Below are 26,474 nucleotides of genomic sequence, written 5' to 3' on the forward strand. Positions count from 1 at the left end.
TAGGAATTTAAGTTTGGAAGTTTAACCGGGGAGTGGACTTTTTGATATCGGGGTCGGATTCCGATTTCGGAAGTTGGAGTAGGTCCGTAATGTTGAACGTGACTTGTGTGCAAAATTTGAGGTCAATTGGACGTGATTTGATAGGTTTCGGCATCGAATATAGACGTTTGAAGTTCTAAAGTTCATTAAGCTTGAATCGGAGTATGATTCAGGGTTTTAGAGTTGTTTGATCGGATTTGAAGGCTTGACTAAGTTCGTAATATATTTTGGGACGTGTTGGTTTGATTGGTTGAGGTCCCGAGGGCTTCGGGTGGAATTTGGATGGTTAACGGATTGAAATTCGACTTGGGGGATATCCTGAAGTTGTTGTCATGACTGTTGCTGGTATCCTTATACGCGATCGGGAGTGGAAGTCCACGATCGCGTAGAGTTGTTTGGGGCGATAGTAAAATATTCTATGTGGTCGCGATGATGAACCTGCGATCGTGGTGCTGTGGGTAGTTGTGCTACGCGAACGCGACTGTGGTAACGCGTTCGCGAAGAAGGAATGATGGTTGGCCTAATGCTACGCGTTTGCTCATCACGATCGCGTGAGAAGGAGTGCGATCGCGAAGTGTTGGGTTATAGAATGCCGCATTCGCGTGGGCTTGTTTGCGGTTGCATAGAGGAAAAATCAATGGCAGTGTGCTTAGCCTTCGAGATCGCGAATGCACTCCCACGATCGCGAAGAAGGACAATGCTGGGCAGCGAGTTGCTTTAAATAGGATTTTGACCATTTTCACTTCATTTCCGACATGGGAACCGATCTTGGAGAGATTTTGGAACTCCATCTTCATCATCCATGTCAAGGTAAGTGATTCCTACCTATTGCAAGTTAAATACTTGGATTATATATGGAATTAGACATGAAAATTAAGAGAAATATGGAAATTTTGAAGAAAAACCTAGAAATTGGAATTTTTGGATTTTAACCACGAAAATTTCTATGGGATTGGATGGAAATGGTATATTTGTGTTCTTGAGGTTATGGGTAATGATTCCCTCCAAAAATATATGAAATCCGGGCACGTGGGCCCGGGTGAATTTTAGAATTTTTACCATTTTGGATAGGGTAATTTATTTAATAGGTGAATTTCGAATTTTTTAACATGTATTAATTATTTCATATAACTTTTGGATAGTTTCGGATTGTTCGGCACCAAATTGAGGTTTTTCGCGACATTTTGATCGGAAAGTGGAACCTTGAGACAAGGTAAGTCTCTTGTATAATCTTGTGAGGGGGAATTTAACCCATAGGTGATTAAATTAAAAATTATTGCTAATTTGGGGGGGGGGGGGCTACGTACGCATGAGGTGACGAGAGTCCGTGCGTAGCTACTATGTATGCTAAAGTTCGGGTAGTTTAGGACTCAAATCACGAATTACTTATGTAAATTGTATTCTTTATTTAATTAAATTATTTAAAATATATTGTGAATTGTTAGGGAAATATAGTAAAATATGGAAATCTAATATACTTAATTTTTTTGTATAAATTATTTAATTGTTAAAAGAAATTGTGCATCCTCTCGTATTAATATATCAATAAACAAACTCTCCTTCTGGAGGTACATAAGAAAATGTCCTCCTTTATTGTGGAGCGGGCCGAATGCCTCGGCAGTATAGATACATCTATGGATCGTGCCGCACGTCCTTCGGTAGTGTACACGACACTTTGGATCGGGTCGTACGACCTCGGCAGAAATCGTGCCTAATAATAATAATAATTACACGATACCTTTATATTTTAATTGCAGCTTGTGAATTTAATTAATAGATTAGGAATTGTTGCATTTGAAGGAATTTAATTAATTTTGTTGGTTAAATAAAATTATTGTTAACTCTGTGAATCTGCTGATTTAAATATTTCTATTTTGATGTTATTTATTATTATTGACCCTTAGTGAGTGTCAAAGTCGACCATCTCATCTCTACCTCTTCAAGATTAGGCTTGATACTTACTGGGTACACGTTGTTTACGTACTCATGCTACACTTGCTGCACATTTTATTGTGCAGGTACATATATGTCTAGCGACCTTGTGGGCACAGAGGTGTGGATAAATATGCGGGGACTTAGGTGAGTTGCATTCTATGTTACGATCCGCAGCCCACACAGTCTCCTTTAGAGTTATTTATATTTTTTCTGTCTAATTTGTATTCCGGACAGTTGTTTTATTTTATTATATATTTCTAGTAAATGCTCATGCACTTGTGACACCGGACTTTGGGAGGATTATGGGTTGTTCTGTATCGAATTTGTTAAAAGTATTATTATTTACTCTGTAAATATCCATTCTTTGTTGTGTATATTAAATGAAAATATGATTTCAAAAGTAATAAAAATGAGAACCCAATTTAATATTTATTGTTGGCTTGCGTGACAGTGGTGTCCGGCGCCATCATGACCTTAATGAATTTTGGGTCGTGACATGTAGGCACGAGTTTCTATATCCAGTTGAGACTATTACCGTGCGTTGATGTGAAAATCAGGCCTTTTGAAAATGTTTGGAGTGTAAGAAATTGGTTTTGAAGTTTTTAAGTATGGATAAAAGAAATAATCTCAACTGAGACGGTGTTGTCAGACCCATGTTAAATTGCGGAACATAGAATCACCCGCGAGTATGTGTGTAAGAATACAGTCAGTAATTTAATATCCTCAGAAAGATTCTTGGCACGTTCGAGGACTAACGTATGTTTAAGAGATGGAGAATGTAACGATTCGACTTGTCGTTTTAAGAATTAACGCCCCGTTCAGTGATTTCAGGTCTCGAGAAGCTTCGTAATATATATTATGACTCGCAGGTGTGGTCGAGTTTGATTTTTGGAAGATTCCGAATTTAATTAAAAGAACAATTCTTATTTAGAAGCTTAAATGGAAAGAGTTGACCGGAGAGTTAACTTTTGAGCAAACGACCCCGGAATAAAATTTTGATGATGGCAATAGCTTCGTATGATGATTTCAGACTTAGGCGTATATTTGTATTTGGATTTGGAAGTCAGTAGGACAATTCGACGCATTTTGGCGAAAGTTGGAAACTAGAATATTTTTAAACAGACCGACCGAAAGTTGAATTTTTTATAACGAGGTCGGATTTCGATTCCGCAAATTGGAATAGCTCCATTACGTCATTTATGACTTGTGTGCAAAATTTTGACGTCATTCCGTATTGATTTGATACATTTCGGTGCAAAATATAGAAGTTGGAAGATTTGAAAATTCATAATTTGATTCGATGTGCGATTCGTAATTTCGGCATTGTTTGATTGAATTTGAGACCTCGAGCAAGTCCGTGTTAGGTTATGGAACTTGTTGGTGTATTTAGACGGAGTCCCGGGGGCATCAGGTGTGTTTCAGATGGGCTTCGAGTCATTTCCTTCTATTTTTGCACTGCTGAATATGTCATCTGGTTTTCTCCTTCGCGTTCGCGAAAAGTAATTTTGGAGGCAGGAAACTTTGTTCTTCGCATTTGCATGCCTCGTCTTGCGAACGCGACAGCCTGGCCCTCCCCTTCATTGCATTCGCGTTCGCGAAGTCATGCGTTTCCCTTCTTCGCGTTCGCTTAACGTTCCCCGCGTTTGCGTAGGCCAGCCGAGAGCCATCAGGCCTTTCTTCTACGCGTTCGCGAAGCACTTCTGGGCAGCCTCATTTTTCTTCTTTGCGAACGCGATCCTTACTCCGCGTTCGCGATGCATAATCGTCTGGGCAGAATATAAGATCTACAAATCGATGGTTAGGCCATTCTTATCATATCTTGACTTGTAGAGCTTAGATTTAAGCGATTCTAGAGGGATTTTTCACAAGCTTGGTTGGGGTAGTTCTATATCCTAAAGTGATTATATTTAGTGAATCTATGATTATATTCGTCGTTTAATTGGGTTTTAATGGAAGAAATCAAGATTTTGGCAAAATCTTCCAAAAACAAAAATTTAAGATTTGGAGGTCGAGTTGATATCGAAATTTGATAAAATTGGTATGGTTGAACTAGTATCGGAATGGGTGTTCGGATTTCATGAAAATTATGTCGGGTTCCGAGAGGCGGGCCCTGCGTTGATGTTTGTTGACTTTTTGGAATAAATTTTTAAGTCGACGTATTATTATCCAAAATTATTTTCGATGAATTTTAATGAGGTTGTACAATTAATTTGGATAGATTTAAGGTGTACAGAGGTCAATTTAATCAAGAAGGTGATTTTGGAATATCGGCATAACTTCAAAAAGGTAAGTATCCTGCTTAACCTTGAGTGGGGGAATTACCCCTTAAGCATCGAGTCTTATGTGCCATTTGTAAAATGTGATAAGTCGTGTACGCGAGGCGACGAGTATGTACTCGGGCTTATATGTGAATAATTTACTGAGTTAAAGTCTTTGGCATACTGTGTAGTAAATTGGGTAATTGTGGGCATTTATTTAATCATCTATTGCCATGCCTCAATTCGCATTTATTAAATTTATTGTATATGACAATTTGACGTGATTATTACTTGTATATTTATGTGCATTCCGTGAGTTTGATGGTTTGATTTCTTGGAATGTAATTTCATTGTGGATTTTTCCTCTACAAATAATTAATTAAATGAGCTTAATAAGAGGTGTTTATATAATTATTGAGAATTTGGATTAATGAAGGTGTTGCCCTATACTGAGTAATTTCTATCTCTGTTGATTGTTTTTTAGGTCTTATACACATTGTGTGGAGCCTTCGGCTATTTGTTGTGCAATTAATTGATTTGTTGTATCTTTGGAATTCGTTGTAGCCATTGGGCAAATTGTGATATGAATTGATTTTGTTATGTTGTCGTGATAATATTCCGTGTAAATTGTTGTGTTGTGTGAGTTATTATTTTAAGGATATAAGGGTGGCATTCCACTGTTGATATTATGTGGGTATAAGGGTGGCATTCCACTGTTGATATTATGTGGGTATAAGGGTGGCATTTCACTGTTGTTATGTGTGTTGGGATATTGTCTGGGCGGAGTGATAAGGGGGGCTATAGGAGAGATAAGGGTGGCTATAGGAGCGATAAGGGTGGCTATTGATATTGTCAGGGCGGAGAGATAAGGGAGGCTATTATAGGAGAGATAAGGGTGGCTATTGTCAGGGATGATATGTGATGATGTGGATTTATTGTGTTGGTAATTTTCATGTGATGTTGGGATATTCCTTGTGTTTATTTTTATATTTTGTGCAATTTGTCTTGTTGTTTCGGTAAACTTGATAATAGCCTGATCTATGTTGAAATTTGTGAGCCTGTGGCTATTGCCAGGTTATATGGCATAGGGTTGCACGCCGCAACGGATATGAAATGTGGGCACGAGGTGCCGGGAAAAAATGATGGTTTTATTATTGGCACGTGAACTGTCCGTGCAGCTGTGATATGAAAAGTGGGCATGAGGTGCCGGAGAATTACGATGATTTAATTATGGGCACGAAGTGCCGTGAAAATATGAAAGTGGGTTGAGACCCGTGTTTACGAAAAAATATGAAAATGGGTTGAAACCAGTATGTTTATGATTTTAAAATAGTGTGTCACATGGTGACTTTTAATTGAAAGAGTTATATTTGAAAGATATTTATTTGAGAAAATTATATTTGAAAGAGATTTATTAAAGAATTTTATTTGAAAGATATTTATTTGAGGAAATTATATTTGAAAGAGATTTATTGATTGAATAATATTTGAAAGATATTTATTTGAGGAAATTATATTTGAAAGAGAGTTATTTGGAAGAATTATATGTGAAAGATATTTATTTGAATGACTTGATTTAATTGGGTGTACTTGTATTTATTATTTGTTGAGCGATATTAATGGTGTTCTTGTTGCCCTGTTGTGCATATCACTGGTTGATTATTGTTGTCATCGTTGTTATTTGTTTCCTATTATTTTTGTATACAATATTGCACAGGTTATAGACTAGTGAGTGTCTCGACTGTACCTCGTAACTACTCCACTGAGGTTAGTCTTGATGCTTACTGGGTACTGACCGTGGTGTACTCATACTACACTTCTGTACATTTTTGTGCAGAGCCAGGTATTGGAGCTATCGGACTCGGACAGAATTAAAGTGTGATCGCAAGGATTCAAGGTAGAGCTGCTTGGTCGTCGCAGTCCCTTGAAGTCTTTTTATTTTATTGTACTGTTAATTATTAATCAAACAATATTGAGTATTCGATCCTTGAGATCATTTCATATATTCAGTTAGAGTTCATGACTCAGTATTACCAGTCTTGGGAGGTTGTTATATTTGTAATTATTTCCGCTGTTGGTTTATATATATAAAAAAAATGACTTGAATTGTTATAAAATCGGCTTACCTAGTCTTAGATACTAAGTGCCATCACGACGCATGTGGCAGGATTTTGGGTCATGACAGTTGGTTCGGGATTTGGAAGTGTTCGGGTTGAAATCGGAACACTTAGTTCTTTAGTTTGGCTTTAAAAAGGGAAAGTTTGACTTCGGTCAATATTTTTAGGAAACGACCCCGGAATCGGGATTTGACGGGTCCAATAGGTTTGTATGATAATTTTACACTTGGGCATATGTTCGAATCGGGTTTTGGACAATTCGGAAGCGTTTCGGCGCTTAATAGTGAAAATCAACTATTTAAAGGTTTTAAGGTTCTTTAAATTTGGTTTGTAGTAGGTTTTGGAGTAATTAAAGTCCGTTTGGAATTCCGAGCCTGGGAATAGTTCTGTATGGTGATTTAATACTTGCACGCAAAATTCGGCTTGGGTATGATTCTTAGTTTCGATGTTGTTTTACACGTTCTGTAGTTCGAGCGAGTCCGTGTTATAATTTCAAACTTGTTGGTATGTTCGGGCGGGACCCCGGGGGCCTCGGGTGTCAACAGGACGAAGCTCAGACCAATTTTTGAATTTGGAGCAACAACTGAAGTTTCTAGCTTCTGCTGCAATCGCACCTGCACTTGGGCAGTCGCAGGTGCGAAACACGCAGGTGCGACATTTTGCTCGCAGAAGCGGAAATGGGAGGGCAGGCCACAGGCCGCAGAAGCGGGATTTTTGGGCGCACCTGCGAGCGCGCAGGTGCGAGCTTCGGCGTACAGAAGCGGACAGTTCCTCATGTGTGAGGGTTTGGGGTGCAGTTGCGGTTGCGCATGTGCGGTCCTTAGGGCGCAGATGCGAAGCTTGGCTAGGCGAGGAAACTTGCACCTGCGAGGCTTTTTCCGCAGGTGCGGCTAGCCCTCCGCAGGTGCGAAAGTATTGTTGGGCATAATGTTTTAAATGGGCGAGGCTCAGCCATTGTAGCCCGTAATTCCTCCATTTTGGACGATTTTGGAGATTTTTGAGAGGAGATTTCAACTAGCAACTTGAAGGTAAGTTAGTTCTACACACTTTGAGTTAAATACATAGATTATGGGTAGATTATAACCAGTAAATCTTGAAAATCAAGGGTTTAGATGAAAAGCCTAGATTTTTATAAAAATGAGATTTTAACCAAGAAAATGATTTTGGAATTGGAAGGAAATTGTATATTTGAGTTCTTGAGATTATGGGTAACGTTTTCCTCCGAACATTTCCTGAATCCAAGAACGTGGGCCCGGGGTGAATTTTAGGAATTTTACTATTTTGGATAGGGTAATTTATTTAATAGTCTAATTTAAAATTATTGAACATGTATTAATTATTTTATATAACATTTGGATAGTTTCAGATTTTTTGGCATCGGATTGAGGTTTTTACGCGACATTTTGACCGGGAAGTGGACTTTTAGACAAGGTAAGTCTCTTGTCTAACCTTGTAAGAGGGAATTTACCCCATATGTGATTTTAACTAATAATTGTTGTGATTTTAACTAATAATTGCAGCTTGTGAAGCTAATTGATAAATTAGAAATTTATGAAATTTAAGCAATTAATTATTTCTGCTTGTTAAGGAAATTATTGTGGTTCACCTAAAAATCGTGTTTAATTAAATATTTCTTTTGTAATATTATTTACTCAGAGTGAGTATCAAAGTCGACCTCTCGTCACTACTTGTTCGAGATTAGGCTTGATACTTACAGGGTACACGTTGTTTACGTACTCATGCTACACTTGCTGCACTATTTTGTGTAGGACCTGAGACCGGTGCTATAGTTGGACCTACCGGAGCGCATCCACGATACCCCGAGGCCTAGTGGTGAGCTGCCTTTCTGAGTTATCCTACAACAGCTAGTGCCTCTCCTTGTATTTGTATTCTGTCTATTTATTTCAGACAATATTTAAAAATTTTGTATAATCTACTAGATGCTCATTCACTTGTGACACCAGGTCTTGGCACACACTAGTAGAATTTTTGGATTTAATTATTTTTTTGGTTATTTTAATTTACCAGATCTTTTCATATTGCCTTAATTCTTACAAGTAAGAAGAGTTTAATTACTCGGTTAATTTTTAAAGAATTGAACATGTATATAAATCACTAGTTGGCTTGCCTAGCTGTGGTGTTGGGCGCCATCACGACCTATAGGTGAAATTGGGCCGTGACAAATTCCTACCACTATTCTTGAGTATTTTGAATCTCAACTCCAGATGAATTAAGTTTCCATTGTAACCTTCTATATTCTTAAAATGAAGAGGACTTTAATTGAATGTCCTCTATATATAATGCTTTCTGTTTGCAGAATTTAAGGGGTTACACTATCACACGCCTATTTTGTCGTATGTATAAGGATTTAATACTAACACAAAATACGGTAGAACTTTACATTATTAGTATATTTTAACGTAGGATAGTAGACTGTTTGCCTTATTTTTAAAATTACCAATTTCACCTACTCCCTTCGTTTCAAAAAGATTATCTTAGTTTGACTTTACACAAACTATAATAAAGAAGGAAAAACTTTTGAGATATGTTGTAACGACCCGACTTGTCATTTTAAGAATTAACGCTCCGTTCAGTGACTTAAGGTCTCGAGCAGCTTCGTAATATGTATTATGACCCGCGTGTGTTGTCGAGTTTGGTTTTCGAAAGATTCGGAATTTAATTTAAAGAACAATTCTCATTTTTGAAACTTAAATGGAAAGAGTTGATCGGAGAGTTGACTTTTGAACAAACGACCCCTGAATGAAATTTTAATGATGTCAATAGTTTCATATGGTAATTTTGGACTTAGGTGTATGTCCGAATTTGGATTTGGAAGTCCGTAGGACAATTCGACGCATTTTGGCGAAAGTTGGAAAATAGAAGATTTTTGAAAAGTTTGATCGAAGGTTGAATTTTTGACAACGAGGTTGGATTTCGATTCCGGAAATTGGAACAGCTCCATTACATCATTTATGACTCGTGTGCAAAATATGAAGTCATTCCGGATTGATTTGATACATTTCGGCGCAATAGAAGTTGGAAGATTTAAAAACTCATAATTCGATTCGATGCGCGATTCATAATTTCGGCGTTGTTTGGAGTGGATTGAAGCCTCGACTAAGTTCGTATTGTATTTTGGGATATGGTGGTGTATTTTTTTAAGGTCCCGAGGGCCTCAGGTGGATTTCGGAAGGTTAACGGAATGGATTTCGGACAAGGAAAGCTGCTGGAATTTGTTTTCTGTTGCTGAAGTTGTGCTGGGCAGCAGCTGTTAGTTTCGCTTCTGTGGAAGCTTGATCACAAAAGCGACCTCGCAGAAGGCTGGAAGCTCATCGCAGAAGCAAGATCGGGAAGGCTGGCAGCTCATCGCAGAAGCGGACAAGTTTGCGCACCTGCGACATCGTAGGTGCGATCACTGGAACGCAGAAGCAGCAAGGTCCGCAGATGCACCTTTGGCCATCGCTTCTGCGATTGCGCAGAAGCGAAACATTCTTTCCCGGATGCGAGGATTCAGCTGGATAGTGTGCTCCGCAAATGCGAGATTTGTCTCGCAAAAGCGAGCTCGCAGAAGCGTAGAATCAGTCCGCAATTGCAAAAACTGGGAAGAAACATTTAAGGACCAAAAATGGTCATTTCGCCGTTTTCGATTGAGATTTCGGAGCTCGATTTTTGGGCGATTTTGGAGGCGTTCTTCATGACTTTGACTTGGATAAGTGTCCTACATCTGAAAGTGATTATATTTCATAAATTCATGGTTATATTCATCGTTTAATTGGGATTAAAATGGAAGAAAATAAGATTTTTGGAAAACATTTCAAGAACGAAAATTTAAGATTTGAAGGTCGAGTTATTATCGGAATTTGATAAAATTGGTATCGTTGAACTCGTATCGGAATGAGTGTTTGTATTTCATGAAAATTATATCGGGTTCCGAGAGGCAAGCCCCGTGTTGACCTTTGTTGATTTTTTAGAATAAAATTTCAAGTCGAAGTTTTATTATCCGAAATTATTTCCGATAAAGTTTAATGAAGTTATACAATTAATTTGGATAGATTTGATCTGTCCGGAGGTCAATTCAAGCAAGAAGACGATTTTGAAATATCGGTGTAACTTCAAAAATGTAAGTATCTTGCCTAACCTTGAGTAGGGGAATTACCCCTTAGGCATAGAGTCTTATGTGCCATTTGTGAAATGTGAAAAGCCGTGTACGCGAGGTGACGAGTACGTACTCGGGCTTGTATGTGCAAAATTTATTGGGTTAAAGTCTTAGAAATTATTGTGTAGTAAAATTGGATAATTGTTGGAATTTATTAAATCATCTATTTGTCATGCCTCAATTCTCGTTTGTTGAATTTATTTTTATATGACAATTTTATGTGATTATTACTTGAATATTTATGTGAATTCCATGAGTTTGTTGATTTGATATTTTCTGGAAATAATTATATTATGGATTTTCTATCTGCAAATAATTAATGAAATAAGTTTAAACTGAGGTGTTAATATAATTATCAAGAATTCGGATTAATGAAGGCGTTGCCCCTATACTGAGTATTTTCTATCTTTGTTGATTGTTTGAGGTTTTATATATGTTGTGTGGAGCCTTGGACTATTTTTGAGAAATTTATTGATTTTACTATATCATTGGAATTGGTTGTGGTTGTTGGGCAAATTGTGATAGGAGTTGATTGTGTTGTGTTGTCGTGATAATATTCCGTGTTAATTGTTGTGTGATTTGAGTTATTATTATGAGGATATAAGGGTAAAATTCACTGTGGTTATGTGCATTTGGATATTGTCTGGGCGGAGAGATAATGGTGCCTATAGAAACGATAAGGGTGGCTATTGATATTGCCAGGGCGGAGGGATAAGGGAGGCCATTATAGGAGTGATAAGGGTGGCTATAGGAGAGATAAGGGTGGTTATTGTCAGGGATGATATGTGATGATGTGGGATTATTGCGTTGGTAATTTTCATGTGATCTTGTGATTTTCCTTGTGTTTATTTCAATATCTTGTGCAATTTGTCTTGTTGTTTCGGTGAACTTTATAATAGTATGATCTATGTTGAAAATGGGAGCCTGTGGCTATTGCAGGCGGATTATGAAATGAATTGTGGGCACGAGGTGTCGTGAGTAAATAATGATGATATTGACACGTGAATTGTCCGTGCAATTGTGATATGAAATGTGGGCACGAGGTGCCGTGGTTAAATGATGATTATATTGGCACGTGAGTTGTCTGTGCGGTTGTGATAGAGAGAATGGTACGAGGTGCCGTAAAAATATGAAAGTGGGCTAAGACCCATATGTTATGAATTTGAAATGTTGTGTCACAGGGTGACTTTTATTCGAAAAATATTTATTTAAAAGAATTATATTTGAAAATATTTATTTGAAAGAATTATATTTAAAGATATTTATTTGAAAGAATTATATTTGAAGATATTTATTTGAAGAAATTATATTTGAAAGAGATTTATTTAAAAGAATTATAGTGAAAAGATATTTATTTGAAGGAAGTATATTCAAAATATATTTATTGGAAAGGATAATATTCTAAAGCTTTTTATTTGAAAAACTTATAGGTGAAAGATTTATATTTGAAGAACTTGATTAATTGGTTGTACTTGTATTCATTATTTGTTGAGCAATATTTATGTTGTTCTTGTTGCCCTACTGTGTATATCACTGGTTTATTATTGTTTCCATTGTTGTTTCCTATTATTTTTGTATACTATATTGCACAGGTTATTAGACTAGTGAGTGTCTTGACCGTACCTCATCATTGTGAACCTGAGGTTAGTCTTGATACTTACTGGGTACCGAGTGTGGTGTACTCATACTATACTTCTATATATTTTTTTTGCAGAGCCAAATATTAGAGATATCGGACTCGGACAGAGTTAAAGTGTGATCGCAAGGATTCAAGGTAGAGCTACTTCGTCATCGCAGTCCCTTGGAGTCTTTTCATTTTATTGTACAGTTAATTATTAATCAAACAGTATTGAGTATTCGATCCTTGAGATAATTTCATGTATTCAGTTAGAATTCATGACACAGTATTACCAGTCTTGGGAGGTTGTTTATAATTATTTTTGTTGTTAGTTTCTAAAAGAAAATGGCTTGGATTGTAATTATAATCGGCTTACTTAGTGTCACGACCCAAAAATCACACTTGTCGTGATGGCGCCTATCCCGATACTAGACAAGCCGACAACATCAAAAACCTACAATTTCTTTTAAGTTTGAAAATATAATATTTAAACACAATCCACAAGTCTCGCAATTACAGATGAAAACACTCCCAAAACATGGTATCACTGAGTACATGAACATCTATACATTACAAGTCTGGAAAATACGATCTATAATAATCTGAGATCAAATACAATAAATAAAAAGATAGAGAAGGAGAGACAAGGTCTGCAAAACATGGCAGTTACCTCAGAATCTCCGAAAAATTAACTGTGTGAAAGAATCAACAACCACTGTATCCGAGATCACCTGGATCTGCACACGAAGTGCATGGTGTAGTATGAGTACAACCAACTCAGTAAGTAACAATAATAAATAAAGAACTGAAAGTAGTGACGAGCTTCTCAGCTAAGTCCAAATATAGTACTTTCCAATAAAAAAGAGTAGGCATGCTCTCAAGTTCAACATTTAAGATTTCACTGAAATTTCATATCAAGTTTGATCGAAACAGAAAATAATGTTTTTCCGAAATTTCCAAAGTAGTGATATATGACAGCTGACTTGCAGCAAATAATAAAATTAATGCATCCTCTCAGAGTAACAGTCACTCATTCCTCTCATTCACTCCAACCTCGCAGTCACTTATTCCTCACAGTCACTCATCACTCGGCACTCGCACTTGGCACTCGAACTCGGCACTTGCACTCAGTAGGTACCTGCGCTCACTGGGGGTGTGTACAGACTCCGGAGGGGCTCCTTCAGCCCAAGCGCTATATCCAGCCAATCATGGCATAAATCAATAAAAACATGATACGGCGTGCAGTCCGATCCATAAATATCCTCACAATTAGGCCCTCGGCCTCACTCAGTCCTCAACCTCTCCAGTCTCTCGGGATCAAGATGTCATGAAAATCAGCCCAAAATGATAATATGATACATCAATAAATAGTAACAGAGTCTGAGATATGATATGAAATTAATAAACATGACTGAGTGTGAAATTACAATTTGAACATATAATTCAACCACAAAAATGACCCCAATGGATACCAATAATAACAACATATGTCTAAGTATGATTTTTAATACGAGTCTCAGCTCAATTTTCCCTAACACATAGAGAATGTACAAATATCAACCGATAATTCAACTACACAGTCCCATGAAATTTGACCAAGTCACAATTCCTACGGCGCACGCCCACACGCCAGTCACCTAGCATGTGTGTCACCTCAAAACCAATCACATAACACATAATCCGGGGTTTCATACCCTCATAACCAAATTTAGAACTGTTACTTACCTCAAACCGTGTAATTCTTTATTCCGCTATGCCCTTTCCACAAGAATTGGTCTCCGAAAGCCTCGTATCTAGCCACAAATAATTCGATTCAGTCAATACCAATTATTGTAATTAATTCCATAATGAAATACTAATTTTCCAATAAAAATTCGAAATTAACTCAAAAATCGTCGGTAGGGACCACATCTCAAAACCCGCCAAAAGTTATAAAATATGAACGCCCATCCAACCATGAGTCCAACCATACAAATTTCACCAAATTCCGATACCAACTCGGCCCTCAAATCTTCAATTAAAGTCTTTGAAGATTTCTACCATTTTCAACTCAATCCTTACCCATTTGAACTCAACAATCTGTCCATAAACCTTATTAATATGTATAAATAATACTCTTACACCCAAGAATCATACTCTTAATGTCCCATCTTTACCCAAACTCAAAATTAAAGACTAGGGGTTAGAACCTTACATCTTGGGTGAAGATCTTGTGATATTTCCTTGTTGGATTTCAAAACTTGTACAAGATCTTCATGAACAAAGCACTTGAGCTTCTTCCTCTCTCTAGAACACTCTCCCTTCTCTCTAAAAATCTCAGATTTTTGCTCCAAAATGAGCTTCAAGGGCTATAAATCGAAGTTAGGTCGGGTCAAAAATTAGAAAGAATAGTAGCCCTGACGCAGTAATGCGATAACATAACACGTATGCGGTTCGCATATCGGCTGCATAATTTGGCCTCCAAAACTGGGCGTGACTGACCCGGTCTGTGGTCATTATGTGAACCGCGGACCTGTTCTGCGATCGCATAATGCACTGTAGAACGGGTCTGCAGTCGCGTAATGCACCGCATATTTTCCTCAAATATTGCCTCACAACTGCTTCACTCTGCGATAATTATGCGTCCGCAGAGTGCTTCTGTGGTCGCATAATGGACCGCAGAAATGCATTTTTCTGCCACAAATTTTCCTTTACTCCCCGGTGCATTGTTCAACTCAAACCATGTAAGCAACATCACGGACCTTCCTGTCGGCATAACTCTTCTGTCTAGACTGCGCCGTGCGAAGCCGCTCCTGAATCACTTTAACCTTCTCCAAAGCAACCTGAACCAGGTCAGTACCCAATAGCCTAGCCTCACCCGGCTCAAACCAACCAACTGAAGATCGACACCGTCTCCCATATAATGCCTCATACGGATCAATCTGAATACTCGACTGGTAGCTGTTATTGTAAGAAAACTCCGCGAGTGGCATAAATTTATCCCAAGAACCTCCAAAATCAATGACACAAGTGCGTAGCATATCATCCAATATCTATATAGTGCGCTCGGACTGCCCATTTGTCTGAGGGTGAAATGTTGCACTCAACTGAACCTGTGTGCCTAATTCTCGCTGCACTGCTCTCCAAAACTGTGATGTAAATTGGGTGCCCCGATCTGAAATGATTGAAACCGGCACACCGTGTAGGCGAACAATCTCGCGGATATAGATTTCAGCCAACCGCTCCGAAGAATAATTAGTACCAACTGGAATAAAATGCGTGGATTTGGTCAATCGATCTACAATAACCCAAACCTCATCAAACTTCCTCAATGTCCGTGGAAGCCCAACTACGAAGTACATGGTAATGCGCTCCCATTTCCACTCCAGAATTTCAAGTCTTTGAAGTACTCCTTCCGGTCTCTGATGCTCGTACTTTACCTGTTGACAATTTAAATACCGAGCTACAAACTCAACTATATCTTTCTTCATTCGCCTCCACCAATAATGCTGCCTCGAATCCTGATACATCTTCGCGGCACCTGGATGAATGGAGTACCGCGAACTGTGCGCTTCCTGGAGAATCAACTCACGCAAGCCATCTACATTAGGCGCACATAGCCTGCCCTGCATTCGTAATACACTGTCATTTCCAATAGTGACTTCCTTGGCATCACCGTGCTGAACTGTATCCTTAAGGACAAGCAGATGGGGGTCATCATACTGACGTTCTCTGATACGATCATAAAGAGAAGACTGAGAAACCATACAAGCCAAAACTCGATTCGGCTCAAAAACATCCAATCTAACAAACTGGTTGGCCAAGGCCTGAACATCGAAGGCTAAATGCCTCTCTGTTACCGTTAAGTATGCTAAGCTTCCCAAACTCTCCGCCTTACGACTCAAGGCATCAACCACCACATTGGCCGTTCCAGGATGATAGAGAATGGTGACATCATAATCCTTAAGCAACTCCAACCACCTTCACTGCCACAAATTAAGATCCTTATATTTAAACAGATGTTGCAGACTCTGGTGATCGGTATAAACCTCACAATGGACACCGTACAAATAATGTTGCCAAAATTTCAAGGCATGAACAATAGTTTCTAACTTAAGGACATGGACCCAATAATTCTTCTCATGTACCTTTAACTGTCTGACGCATAGGCAATCACCATACCGCCTTGCATCAGCACTGCGCCAAGAGCAATACGCGACGCGTCACAATACACAGTATAAGACCCTGAACCCGTAGGCAACATCAATATTGGAGCTGTAGTCAAAGCTGTCTTGAGCTTTTCAAAGCTCTCTTTACATTCATATGACCACCTTAACGGAGCACCTTTCTGGGTCAATTTAGTCATAGGCGATGCAATAGATGAGAAACCTTCCACGAAGTGATGATAATAACCAGCCAAGCCGAGAAAACTCTGTATCTCAGTAACTGAAGATGGTTTGTGCCAACTCTAAACTGCCTCTATTTTCTTCGGATCCACCTAAATCCCTTCACTGGACACTATATGTCCCAAGAATTCTACCGAACTAAGCCAGAACTCACACTTAGAGAATTCGGCATAAAGTTTCTCTTCCCTCCGCTTTTGTAGTACAGTACTCAAATATTGAGCATGCTCCTCCTGGCTACGTGAGTACACCATGATATCATCAATAAATACCACGACAAATGAGTCAAGATACAGCTGGAATACGCTATTCATCAAGTGCATAAAAGTTGTTGGGGCATTGGTTAGCCCAAATGACATCACAAGAAATTTGTGGTGACCACAACGAGTCCTGAATGCCGTCTTTAGAATATCCGAATCCCGAATTTTCAACTGGTAGTACCCAGATCACAAATCAATTTTGGAGAATACCCTTGCTCCTTGAAGTAGGTCAAATAAATCATCAATACACGACAAAGGATACTTATTCTTGATTGTAACTTTATTCAGTTGCATGTAATCGATGCACATCCTCATAGTACCATCTTTATTTTTCACAAATAAAACTGGTGCACTCCAAGGTGACACACTAGGCCTAATAAACCCCTTATCAAGGAGTTCGTGAAGTTGCTCTTTCAATTCTCTCAATTCAGCTGGTGCCATACGATACAGAGGAATAGAAATGGGCTGAGTGCCCGACACCAAGTCAATACCGAAATCAATATCCCTGTCGGGCGGCATACGCGACAGGTCTGCAGGATATACATCAGGAAAGTCTCTCACTAATGGTACTGAATCAATAGTAGGAGTATCTGCATCACCATCTCACACAAAAGTCAAGTATGACAAACACCCCTTCCCAACCATATGTTGGGCTTTCAAATAAGAAATTACCATGCTAGGAACATAATATAGAGAACCTCTCAACCTTTGGCAACCCCGGCATTGTCAACGTCACGGTTTTTGCGTGACAGTCCAGAATGGCATGACATGGAGACAACCAATCCATACCCAGAATTACATCTAAATCAACCATATTGAGCAATAAAAGATCAACTCTAGTCTCCAGTCCCCCAATAGTTACCACACATGATAGATACACACGGTCCACAATAATAGTATCGCCCACCGGTGTAGATACACGAACAAGTGAAACTAAGGACTCACGGGGCATATTCAGATAATGAGTAAAGTATGATGACACATATGAATAAGTAGAACCAGGGTCAGATAATATAGAAGCCTCACTATGGCACACTGAGACAATACCTGTGATCACTTCATATGAGGCAACATCATCTGGCCTGGCAGGAAAAACATAGAATCGGGCCTGACCGCCACCTGATCGTCCGTCCCCCCCCTCCTTTCTTGGGCGACCCCTAGCTGACTGACCCCCACCCCGCACTGGCTGGGCTGGTGGAGAAGTAACTGGTGCTGAAGTCGTAGTCTGACTCCTCTGTTGCAATGGACCTCCTGAGCGATGAGGACACTGCCTCCACATATGCCCAAATTCTCCGCACTCAAAGCAGCTCCCCGATACTGGTGGTGGTGCGGACTGAATCGGGCCCCAAGAACCAGAATAACTGCTAGAAGCACCCGGTGCAAATGAACCCTAAACTAAAGAGGCACAGCACAAACTCTGGGCTGGGAGGGCACCAAGGGATGGCTGACCCTGATGAGAACTGTATGAACCATGGCTCGATGATGCACCACGGTGAACTGGACGAAGCGTTTGAGCATGTCTGTAAGGACGACCCCTACAGCGGTAAAACCGACCCCCTAAAGGAACACCGCTAAAATCACCTTAACCACAAAGCCTCTTGGCCTCCCTCTCTCTACGTTCCTGACTACGAACCATCTCTATCTGCCGAGCAATATCAACTACCACTTCAAAAGTAGCACCACATACACTCTCCAGAGTCATAAGTAACCGCAACTGATATGTGAGGCCATCAATGAATCTCCTAATCCTTTCCCTATCAGTGGGAACCAACCAAATAACGTGACAAGCCAACTCAGAAAATCTCATCTCGTACTGTGTCACAGACATTCCATCCTAACGTAACTGCTCAAACTATCTGTGCAGCTCCTCTCTATGAGACTGCGGAACAAACTTCTCCAAAACAAGAACGGAGAATTCTTGCCATGTAAGTTGTACTGCACCGACCGGCCTGCTCCTCTCATCGTCCTCCCACCATCTGAAGGCAGTCCCAGAAAACTGAAAAGTAGTGAACGAGACCCCACTTGTCTCCAAAATACCCGTTGTCTGAAGCATCCCCTGGCACTTATCCATAAAACCCTAAGCATCCTCTGACTCAACACCGCTAAACGATGGAGGTCGAAGCTTCCCAAATCTCTCAAGTCTCCTCTGCTCATCATCTACCACAACGGGGACTATCGGGGCCTGAGCAGCTGCAGCTGGCTGGGCTGGTAGTGCCCTCGGTATCTGAAGTCCCTGCACTACCTGCTCTAGAGCATGGGCAACAGGGGTATGAGTACCTCCCCCGGCCTGAGAAGTGGTTGGTGCGGCCTGAGCCGAAACCACCTGAGCAAGGCTAGTGCAAACTGTCAATATCTAAGTCAAAGCCTCCTGTAGACCTGGAATCTCAATGGGCACAACTGGTGCCTAAGCGAGTCCCGTCGGCTCAACTACATCCGGAATCTGCTCCTAAGCTGGAGCAACTGGTGGTGCTACAGGTGCTGCTTCAACTGCTGTACGAGCGACACCTCGACCTCTACCTCGGCCTCTACCACGGCCCCGACCTCTTGCGGCCCCATCTGGTGGCACTGGTTGCTGATCGTCCGATCCGGTAGTACGTGTTCTCACCATATGTGAGAGAATAGAATAAAAGAATTTTAGTTTTCCTAAGGGTTGGGTAGCCTCACGAAGATAAGTACAGATGTCTTCGTACCGATCTGCAAGACTCTATTAAGCCTGCTCATGACTCGTGATACCTATGTAACCTAGACTCTGATACCAACTTGTCACGGCAAAAATATCACACCTGTCGTGATGGCGCCTATCCTGATACTAGGCAAGCCGATAACATCAAAAACCCATAATTCTTTTTAAGTTTGAAAATATAATATTTAAACACAATCCACAAGTCTCTCAATAACCTATACAAACACTCCCAAAATCTGGTGTCACTGAGTACATGAGAATTTATACATTACAAGTTTGGAAAACATGGTCTATAATAATCTGAGACCAAATACAATAAAGAAAAAGATATGGAAGGAGAGACAAGGTTTGCGAAATATGGCAGCTATCTCAGAATTTTCAAAAAAATCGACTGTATGAAAGAATCAACACCCACTGTATCCGGGATCACTTGGATCTGCACACGAAGTGAATGGTGTAGTATGAGTACAACCAACTCAGTAAGTAATAATAATAAATAAAGAACTTAAAGTAGTGACGAGTTTCTCAGCTAAGTCCAAATACAATACTTTCCAATATAAAAGAGTAGGCATGCTCTCAAGTTCAACATTTAAGATTTCACTGAAATTTCATATCAAGTTTGACCGAAACAGAAAATAATATTTTTCCGAAATTTCTAAAATAGTGATATATGACAGCTGAAATGCAGCAAATAATGAAATCAATGCATCCTCTCAGAGTAATAGTCACTCAGTCCTCCCATTCACTCCAACCTCACAGTCACTCTTTCCTCATAGTCACTCATCACTCGGCATTCGGTACTCGCACTTGGAACTCACACTCGGCACTCGCACTCAGTAGGCACCTGCTCTCACTAGGGGTGTGTACAAACTTCGGAGGGGCTCCTTCAGCCCAAGTGCTATATCAAGCTAATCATGGCATAAATCAATAAAAACATATTGCGGCGTGCATCCCGATCTATAAATATTCTCATAATTAGGCCCTCGGCCTCACCCAGTCATCAATCTCTCCAGTCTCTCGGGCTCAAGATGTCATGAAAATCAGCCCAAAATAATAATATGATACATCAATAAATAGCAACAGAGACTGAGATATGATATGAAATGAATAAACATGACTGAGTGTGAAATTACAATTTGAACATATAATTCAACCATAGAAATGAGCCCAATGGGTACCAATAATAACAATATATGTCTAAGCATGATTTTTAATACGAGTCTCAGCTCAATTTTTCCTAACACGTAGAGAATGTACGGATATCAATAGATAATTCAACTACATAGTCCCATGGAATTTGACCAAGTCACAATTCCTACGGTGCAAGCCCAAACGCCCGTCACCTAGCATATGTGTCACCTCAAAATCAATCAATCACAAAACACATAATCCAGGGTTTCATACCCTCGGGACCAAATTTAGAACTGTTACTTACCTTAAACCGTGTAATTCTTTATTATGATATGCCCTTTCCATGAGAATTGGTCTCCAAAAGCCTCGTATCTAGCCACAATTAATTCGATTCAGTCAATACCAATTATTGTAATTAATTCCATACAGAAATACTAATTTTTCAATAAAAACTGAAATTAACTCAAAAATCGCCGGTGGGGCCAACGTCTCAGAACCCGATAAATGTTACAAAATATGAACGCCCATCCAACCATGAGTCCAACCATACAAATTTCACCAAATTCCCACATCAACTTGACTCTCAAATCTTCAATTAAAGTCTTTGAAGATTTCTACCATTTTCAACCCAGTCCTTACCCATTTGAACTCAACAATCTGTCCATAAACCTTATTGATAGGTATAAATAATACTCTTACACCCAAGAATCATACTCTTAATCACCCATCTTTACCCAAACTCGAAATTGAAGACTAGGGGTTAGAACCTTACCTCTTGGGTGAAGATCTTGTTATATTTCCTTGTTGGATTTCAAAGCTTGAACAAGATCTTGATGAACAAAGCACTTGAGCTTCTTCCTCTCTCTAGAACACTCTCCAGTCTCTAAAAATGTCAGATTTTTGCTCCAAAATGAGCTTCAAGGGCTATAAATCGAAGTTGGGTCGGGTAAAAAATTAGAAAGAATGGAAGTCCCGACGCAGTTATGCGATAACATAACACGTTTGCGGTCATTATGCCGCTCGCAGACCTGTTCTGCGATCACATAATGCACCGCAGAACGGGTCTGCGGTCGCATAATGCACCGCAGAACGGGTCTGCGGTCGCATAATGCACCATATATTTTCCTCAAATCTTGCCTCACAACTGCTTCACTCTACGGCCATTATGCCGTCCGCAGAGTGATTCCGTGGTCGCATAATGGATCGCAGAAACGCATTTTTTTGCCACAAATTTTTCTTTACTCCCCGGTGCATTGTTCAACTCAAAAGGTCCGAGCTGCGGCGAGAAATTTCTATAATCTTTGTACTAATTGATCTGCCTCGGCACCACAAAAGCTTAATTTCCTTAGCAAAAATTCTCAGGGGTCGTTACACATAAGTCAACATGCGATCAACATCCGGTCAATGTGGAGACTGTGTTGCATGAGATATTGACTAATGTGGTCATTCCTACTTTTGATATCAAGAATCTACAGCCAACAATTTTCTCCACTTTTGACGTCCTTTTTCTCCCTTTACCTCTGAATTTATGTGAAAATGTTTTTGTCTAGGTTTTGATTCAACTGATGGATATCTAAATATATATAGGAAAAGACTAACATATATAATTTCGAAATGCCAACAGGCCAGAGTAAAACCATTAATGGATGCTCGGCTCTCCAATATATGCATCAGCATATCAGCTGCTCCAACGTATCTTCCTGCACATTATTTCCAGACCCAAGATAAAGATGGCAACTTTCATGAGTTCAATCTTGTCGATGGTGGAGTAGCAGCTAACAATCCAGTGCGTACAGTACATTTTTTTTATTTTTTATTTTTACTATAGTTTATGGCCAAAATGTTTACAAGAAAATAAGTCATTTTCTGAAGTTTGGTTGCTATGGAAAATTTTACGGAGAGAATATTCTCCATCAAATTAAAGAGGGAAAATGACGATCCTCACTTTTGTGCGGAAGCCATTTCCCTTCCCAATTATCTCAATTCTTGATATTTATCCCGCTCTTGAACATACTATTAATCTTTATAATTCAAAATTTCATCGAAACATCTCAGATTTGCTAATATTACTATCAACTTTAATACTCCTAAATATTTTTTTGAAAAAATAATTCACTCTCCAATCGAACACACCATAAATTCTTTCTAAGAAATAGTTCATATCATTTTTGTTTTCTTCAAAAAATGACTTCTGCCATACCAAACGCATTATATATATCCTTCTTTCTCTTTTTTCTTTCCCCCCTTACATGTGAGGTTTGTATAGTTGGAAATCTATATAGGAGTATATGATTTGGCAATTGCTATTTCAGGCCCTTGTTGCTACAAGCGAAGTGACCCATCAAATAATGACTGGAAACCCAGATTTCTTCCCAATCAAACCCATTAATTATGAAAGGTTTTTGGTGATATCTATAGGCACTGGATCAGCAAAAGTGGAACAGAAATATAATGCTAAAATTGCATCCAATTGGGGTATTTTGGGATGGCTTCTTAATGGAGGTTCAACTCCAATTGTGGATGTTTTTACTCAAGCCAGTGGTGATCTGGTTGATCTTCATATTTCTGTTGTTTTCCAAGCTCTTCAGTCTGAAGAAAATTACCTTCGTATTCAGGTACAATTATATAAGCTTAAAAATAAAAATTCTAAGAAGTACTGATTGGTATTAATAGATGGATCGCCCTTTTCGTCCTTAAAGTTGATCTTTGTTGCCCAAGACCAACTAAGGTTGTAAGAGTCAATTAAATGGTGGAACTCCTTTCGGGAACTCCGATTAACTTATCTTATTGAGGTTCTCTTTTCGGATTGATTTTCTCATTTGATCCTAAATTATTCGACAACTTGAGTGTCTTAACTATCTTATTCTTGGCAAGGGCAGATTTAGGGTACGAAAGGGGTACACTATAAATATCAGGCAAAATTCGTTTTATGCCTCTATATATTATATTTTGTATCCCCTTAACGCAGTCCAAAAGCATAGCTCAGTGATCAGGGGGGTTCAAAACCTTTGTGAGGTTGCTCGTTTAATTCCCATTGGCCACAGTCTTTTTAAATTATTTAATTTTTTTTTAACCTCTTTAGTGAAAATCCTGCATCCGCCACTAAATTTCTTTGCTGTTAGATGAGAAGTTGTGTAGAGAGATAATAGAATCTCCCCGGGGATGGTAGCTTCTATTCCTTGATTGCGGGTTGTCCTGGTTTGCTACATAAAAACAATTGATTGAATAACCTTTTAATACATTTTAATATATTGCCTCTTTTCGTCGTCTTTTCGTCTTCTTGAGCCGAGGGTCTATCGGAAACAGCCTCTCTATCCTTTCGGGGTAGGGGTAAGGTCTACGTACACTCTACCCTCCCCAAACCTCACTAGTAGAATTTCACTTAGTCGTTGTTGCTGTTGATGTTGTTTAGTCGACATACAGTTGAAGCTGCTTTGTTTGGAGATCCACCTATTTTCAAATAAAATTTAATTATACTTTAATAGCGTAAAAGGTTGTTATAATATCTGTTGTATCATGTTACTTATCATGTTTTGCAAGTTATACCATTTCATGCTTGCAATAAAAAAATTAGTTGTAATTAGCTTTTGAGCGACCTATAATATAAATTTTCTGTATACTAGTGCCGTGTATATTAGTCAAACTCTTTCAAATATAATATTGGAAAAAAGAGAGGAAAGTTTTAGATCTTATGACTTTATATTGACTAAGATAATTATATTGTTCATCAATTGTAGAATGACACATTAATTGGAACAGACTCCTCTGTTGATATAGCAACCAAAGAGAACATGGACAAATTGGTAAAAATAGGGAAAACTTTATTGAAGAAACCAGTTTCAAGGGTAAATTTGCAAACAGGCCTATCTGAACAATGCGAAAATGGTGGCACAAATGAAGAAACTTTGAAAAGGTAATTCAACTCTCTTCTGAACATTACCATCTTATATAGTTGTATATAGTAATACTAATACCAAGAAAAGTATTTCGTGTTAATTAATTAATTGATTTATATTATATTTGACAGGTTTGCGAAGGTACTTTTAGAAGAAAAAAGACTCTGGGATTCCAAGTCACCTCATACAAACAAAACCTCAGAGTAGCACATCATTTCTTTGGAGCACAGAAGAAATCATTGTCTTTATTTAGCTTTGTATTTACTTTAAAGCTTTAATTTGTTATAGGGAATGAATTGGATAAGTCTCAAAGGTGCAAGATAACAATTTTCTATTTTATAACAAAAGTTGTTGACTTTTAAAAACAACCTAATATTAACAGCTACGAACAGCAAGTCATGATATTGTTTGTTGTGTCTGCTAAAAATCTGTTTTTGAAACACGTTTATAAGGTTAAGAATTACATTTTTGGAAAATTAATCAAAATCATGTCATTATTTGAATATGCAACACGTTTATAAGATAAAGAACTACGTTTCGCAAAATTCAGCAGTCAAAATCATGTCACTTAGGGTGTGTTTGGTATGACGGAAAATGTTTTTCCATTTTTCATTGTTTGGTTGCACAAAATAATTTGGAAAATATTTTCCTAGATATCACATTTTTTCGAAATTAGAGTAAAATGACTTCCCTAGAAAAAGTTAGGAAAATATTTTCCAAAAACTCCACCTACCCTCACATCTAACCCCAACCCCCTCCAACTTCAATTTTCTGTTTATTTTTTCGTTTTTCTAAGCCACTCACCCACCCCAATCCCCCCTCCCCCCCCACAAAAAATTATTATTATTATTATTTTGTATTTTTAATTTTCTGTTTTTTCGTTTTAGTTCTGGCTTTTTTATTTTTCAGTTTACAGGTTCGAAATTTTACGTGTTCCAAAGTTCTGAGTTCGCAGGTTTATGTGTTTGAAAGTTTGTGGGTTTAACAATTACAGAGTTTACGGGTTCGAAAGTTTAGCGGTTAAGAAGTTTATGAAATTTGTGGGTTCGGAAGGTTGTTGGTTCGAAAGTTTATGGCTTCATGTTTATCGTATCTAAATTATAATTTATGAATACTCTTGAGAAGTTTATTTTCCTTAATTTGCGTACCAAACACCGGAAAATGAGTAAGATTACTACTTGTTTTTCAAGAAAATATTTTTCATTATACCAAACACACCCTTAATGGCGAACTTTTGGCTCAAATGTGCTTTCTTTATTTTTTTTGTCAATTTTCGGAAATCGACATATATTTTTCAAAATAATGTAAAATAATTGGTGTTAGGATTGCTTCCTTAGATAAATTTGAAATATTGATGTAACGACCCAACCAGTCATTTTGACTGTTAGAACCCTGCTCCCCTAAATAAGTGTCACGACCCAAAGCCCATTAAAGGTTGTGATGGCGCCTAACACCGTTGTCAGGTAAGCCAACCTTGACTAATTAATTTAATTACCCATTTTAGTATTTTTGAAATCAAAATTTTCTCAATTAAATAGTAAAGATAGAACTCATAGATTAAGTGATAAATAACTCAGCAACTAAATTACTAAACAACCCATAATCAATCCCAAAACTCGGTGTCACAAGTGCATGAGCATTTACTAGAAATATAAAATAAAATACAGCAACTGTCCGGAATACAAATTAGACAGGAAAAATATACATAACTCTAAATGAGACTATACTGGCTGCGGATCGTAATATGGAATGCAATTCACCTAAGTCTCCGCATTAACCACACCTCTGCGCCCACAAGCCCGCTAGACATATATGTTCCTACACAAAAACTGTGCAGCAAGTGTAGCATGAGTACGTAAACAACGTGTACCCCATGAGTATCAAGCCTAATCTCGAAAAAGTAGTGATGAGAGGTCGACTTTAACACTCACTAAGGGTCAATAATATGAAAAATAAAAATATTAAATCAACATGATTTATATGATTAACAATAATTTCC

General features: G+C 38.5%; 1 protein-coding gene across 1 annotated transcript in view; it reads left to right on the forward strand.

The window, feature by feature from the left end:
- Positions 1–24,779, forward strand: part of LOC104119952 (patatin-like protein 2) — a 37,205-nt gene extending 12,426 nt beyond the window's left edge. The window contains exons 3-6 of the mRNA XM_070201695.1: positions 22,130–22,365; positions 22,892–23,194; positions 24,317–24,492; positions 24,607–24,779. Coding sequence (XP_070057796.1) covers positions 22,130–22,365; positions 22,892–23,194; positions 24,317–24,492; positions 24,607–24,682 — 791 coding nt within the window. The 3' untranslated portion in view covers positions 24,683–24,779. The remainder of the gene's footprint in view (positions 1–22,129; positions 22,366–22,891; positions 23,195–24,316; positions 24,493–24,606) is intronic.
- The last annotated feature ends 1,695 nt before the right edge of the window (positions 24,780–26,474 follow it).

The sequence above is a fragment of the Nicotiana tomentosiformis genome, chromosome 4 (genome assembly GCF_000390325.3).
Source record: "Nicotiana tomentosiformis chromosome 4, ASM39032v3, whole genome shotgun sequence".
NCBI classification, from domain to species: Eukaryota; Viridiplantae; Streptophyta; class Magnoliopsida; order Solanales; family Solanaceae; genus Nicotiana; species Nicotiana tomentosiformis.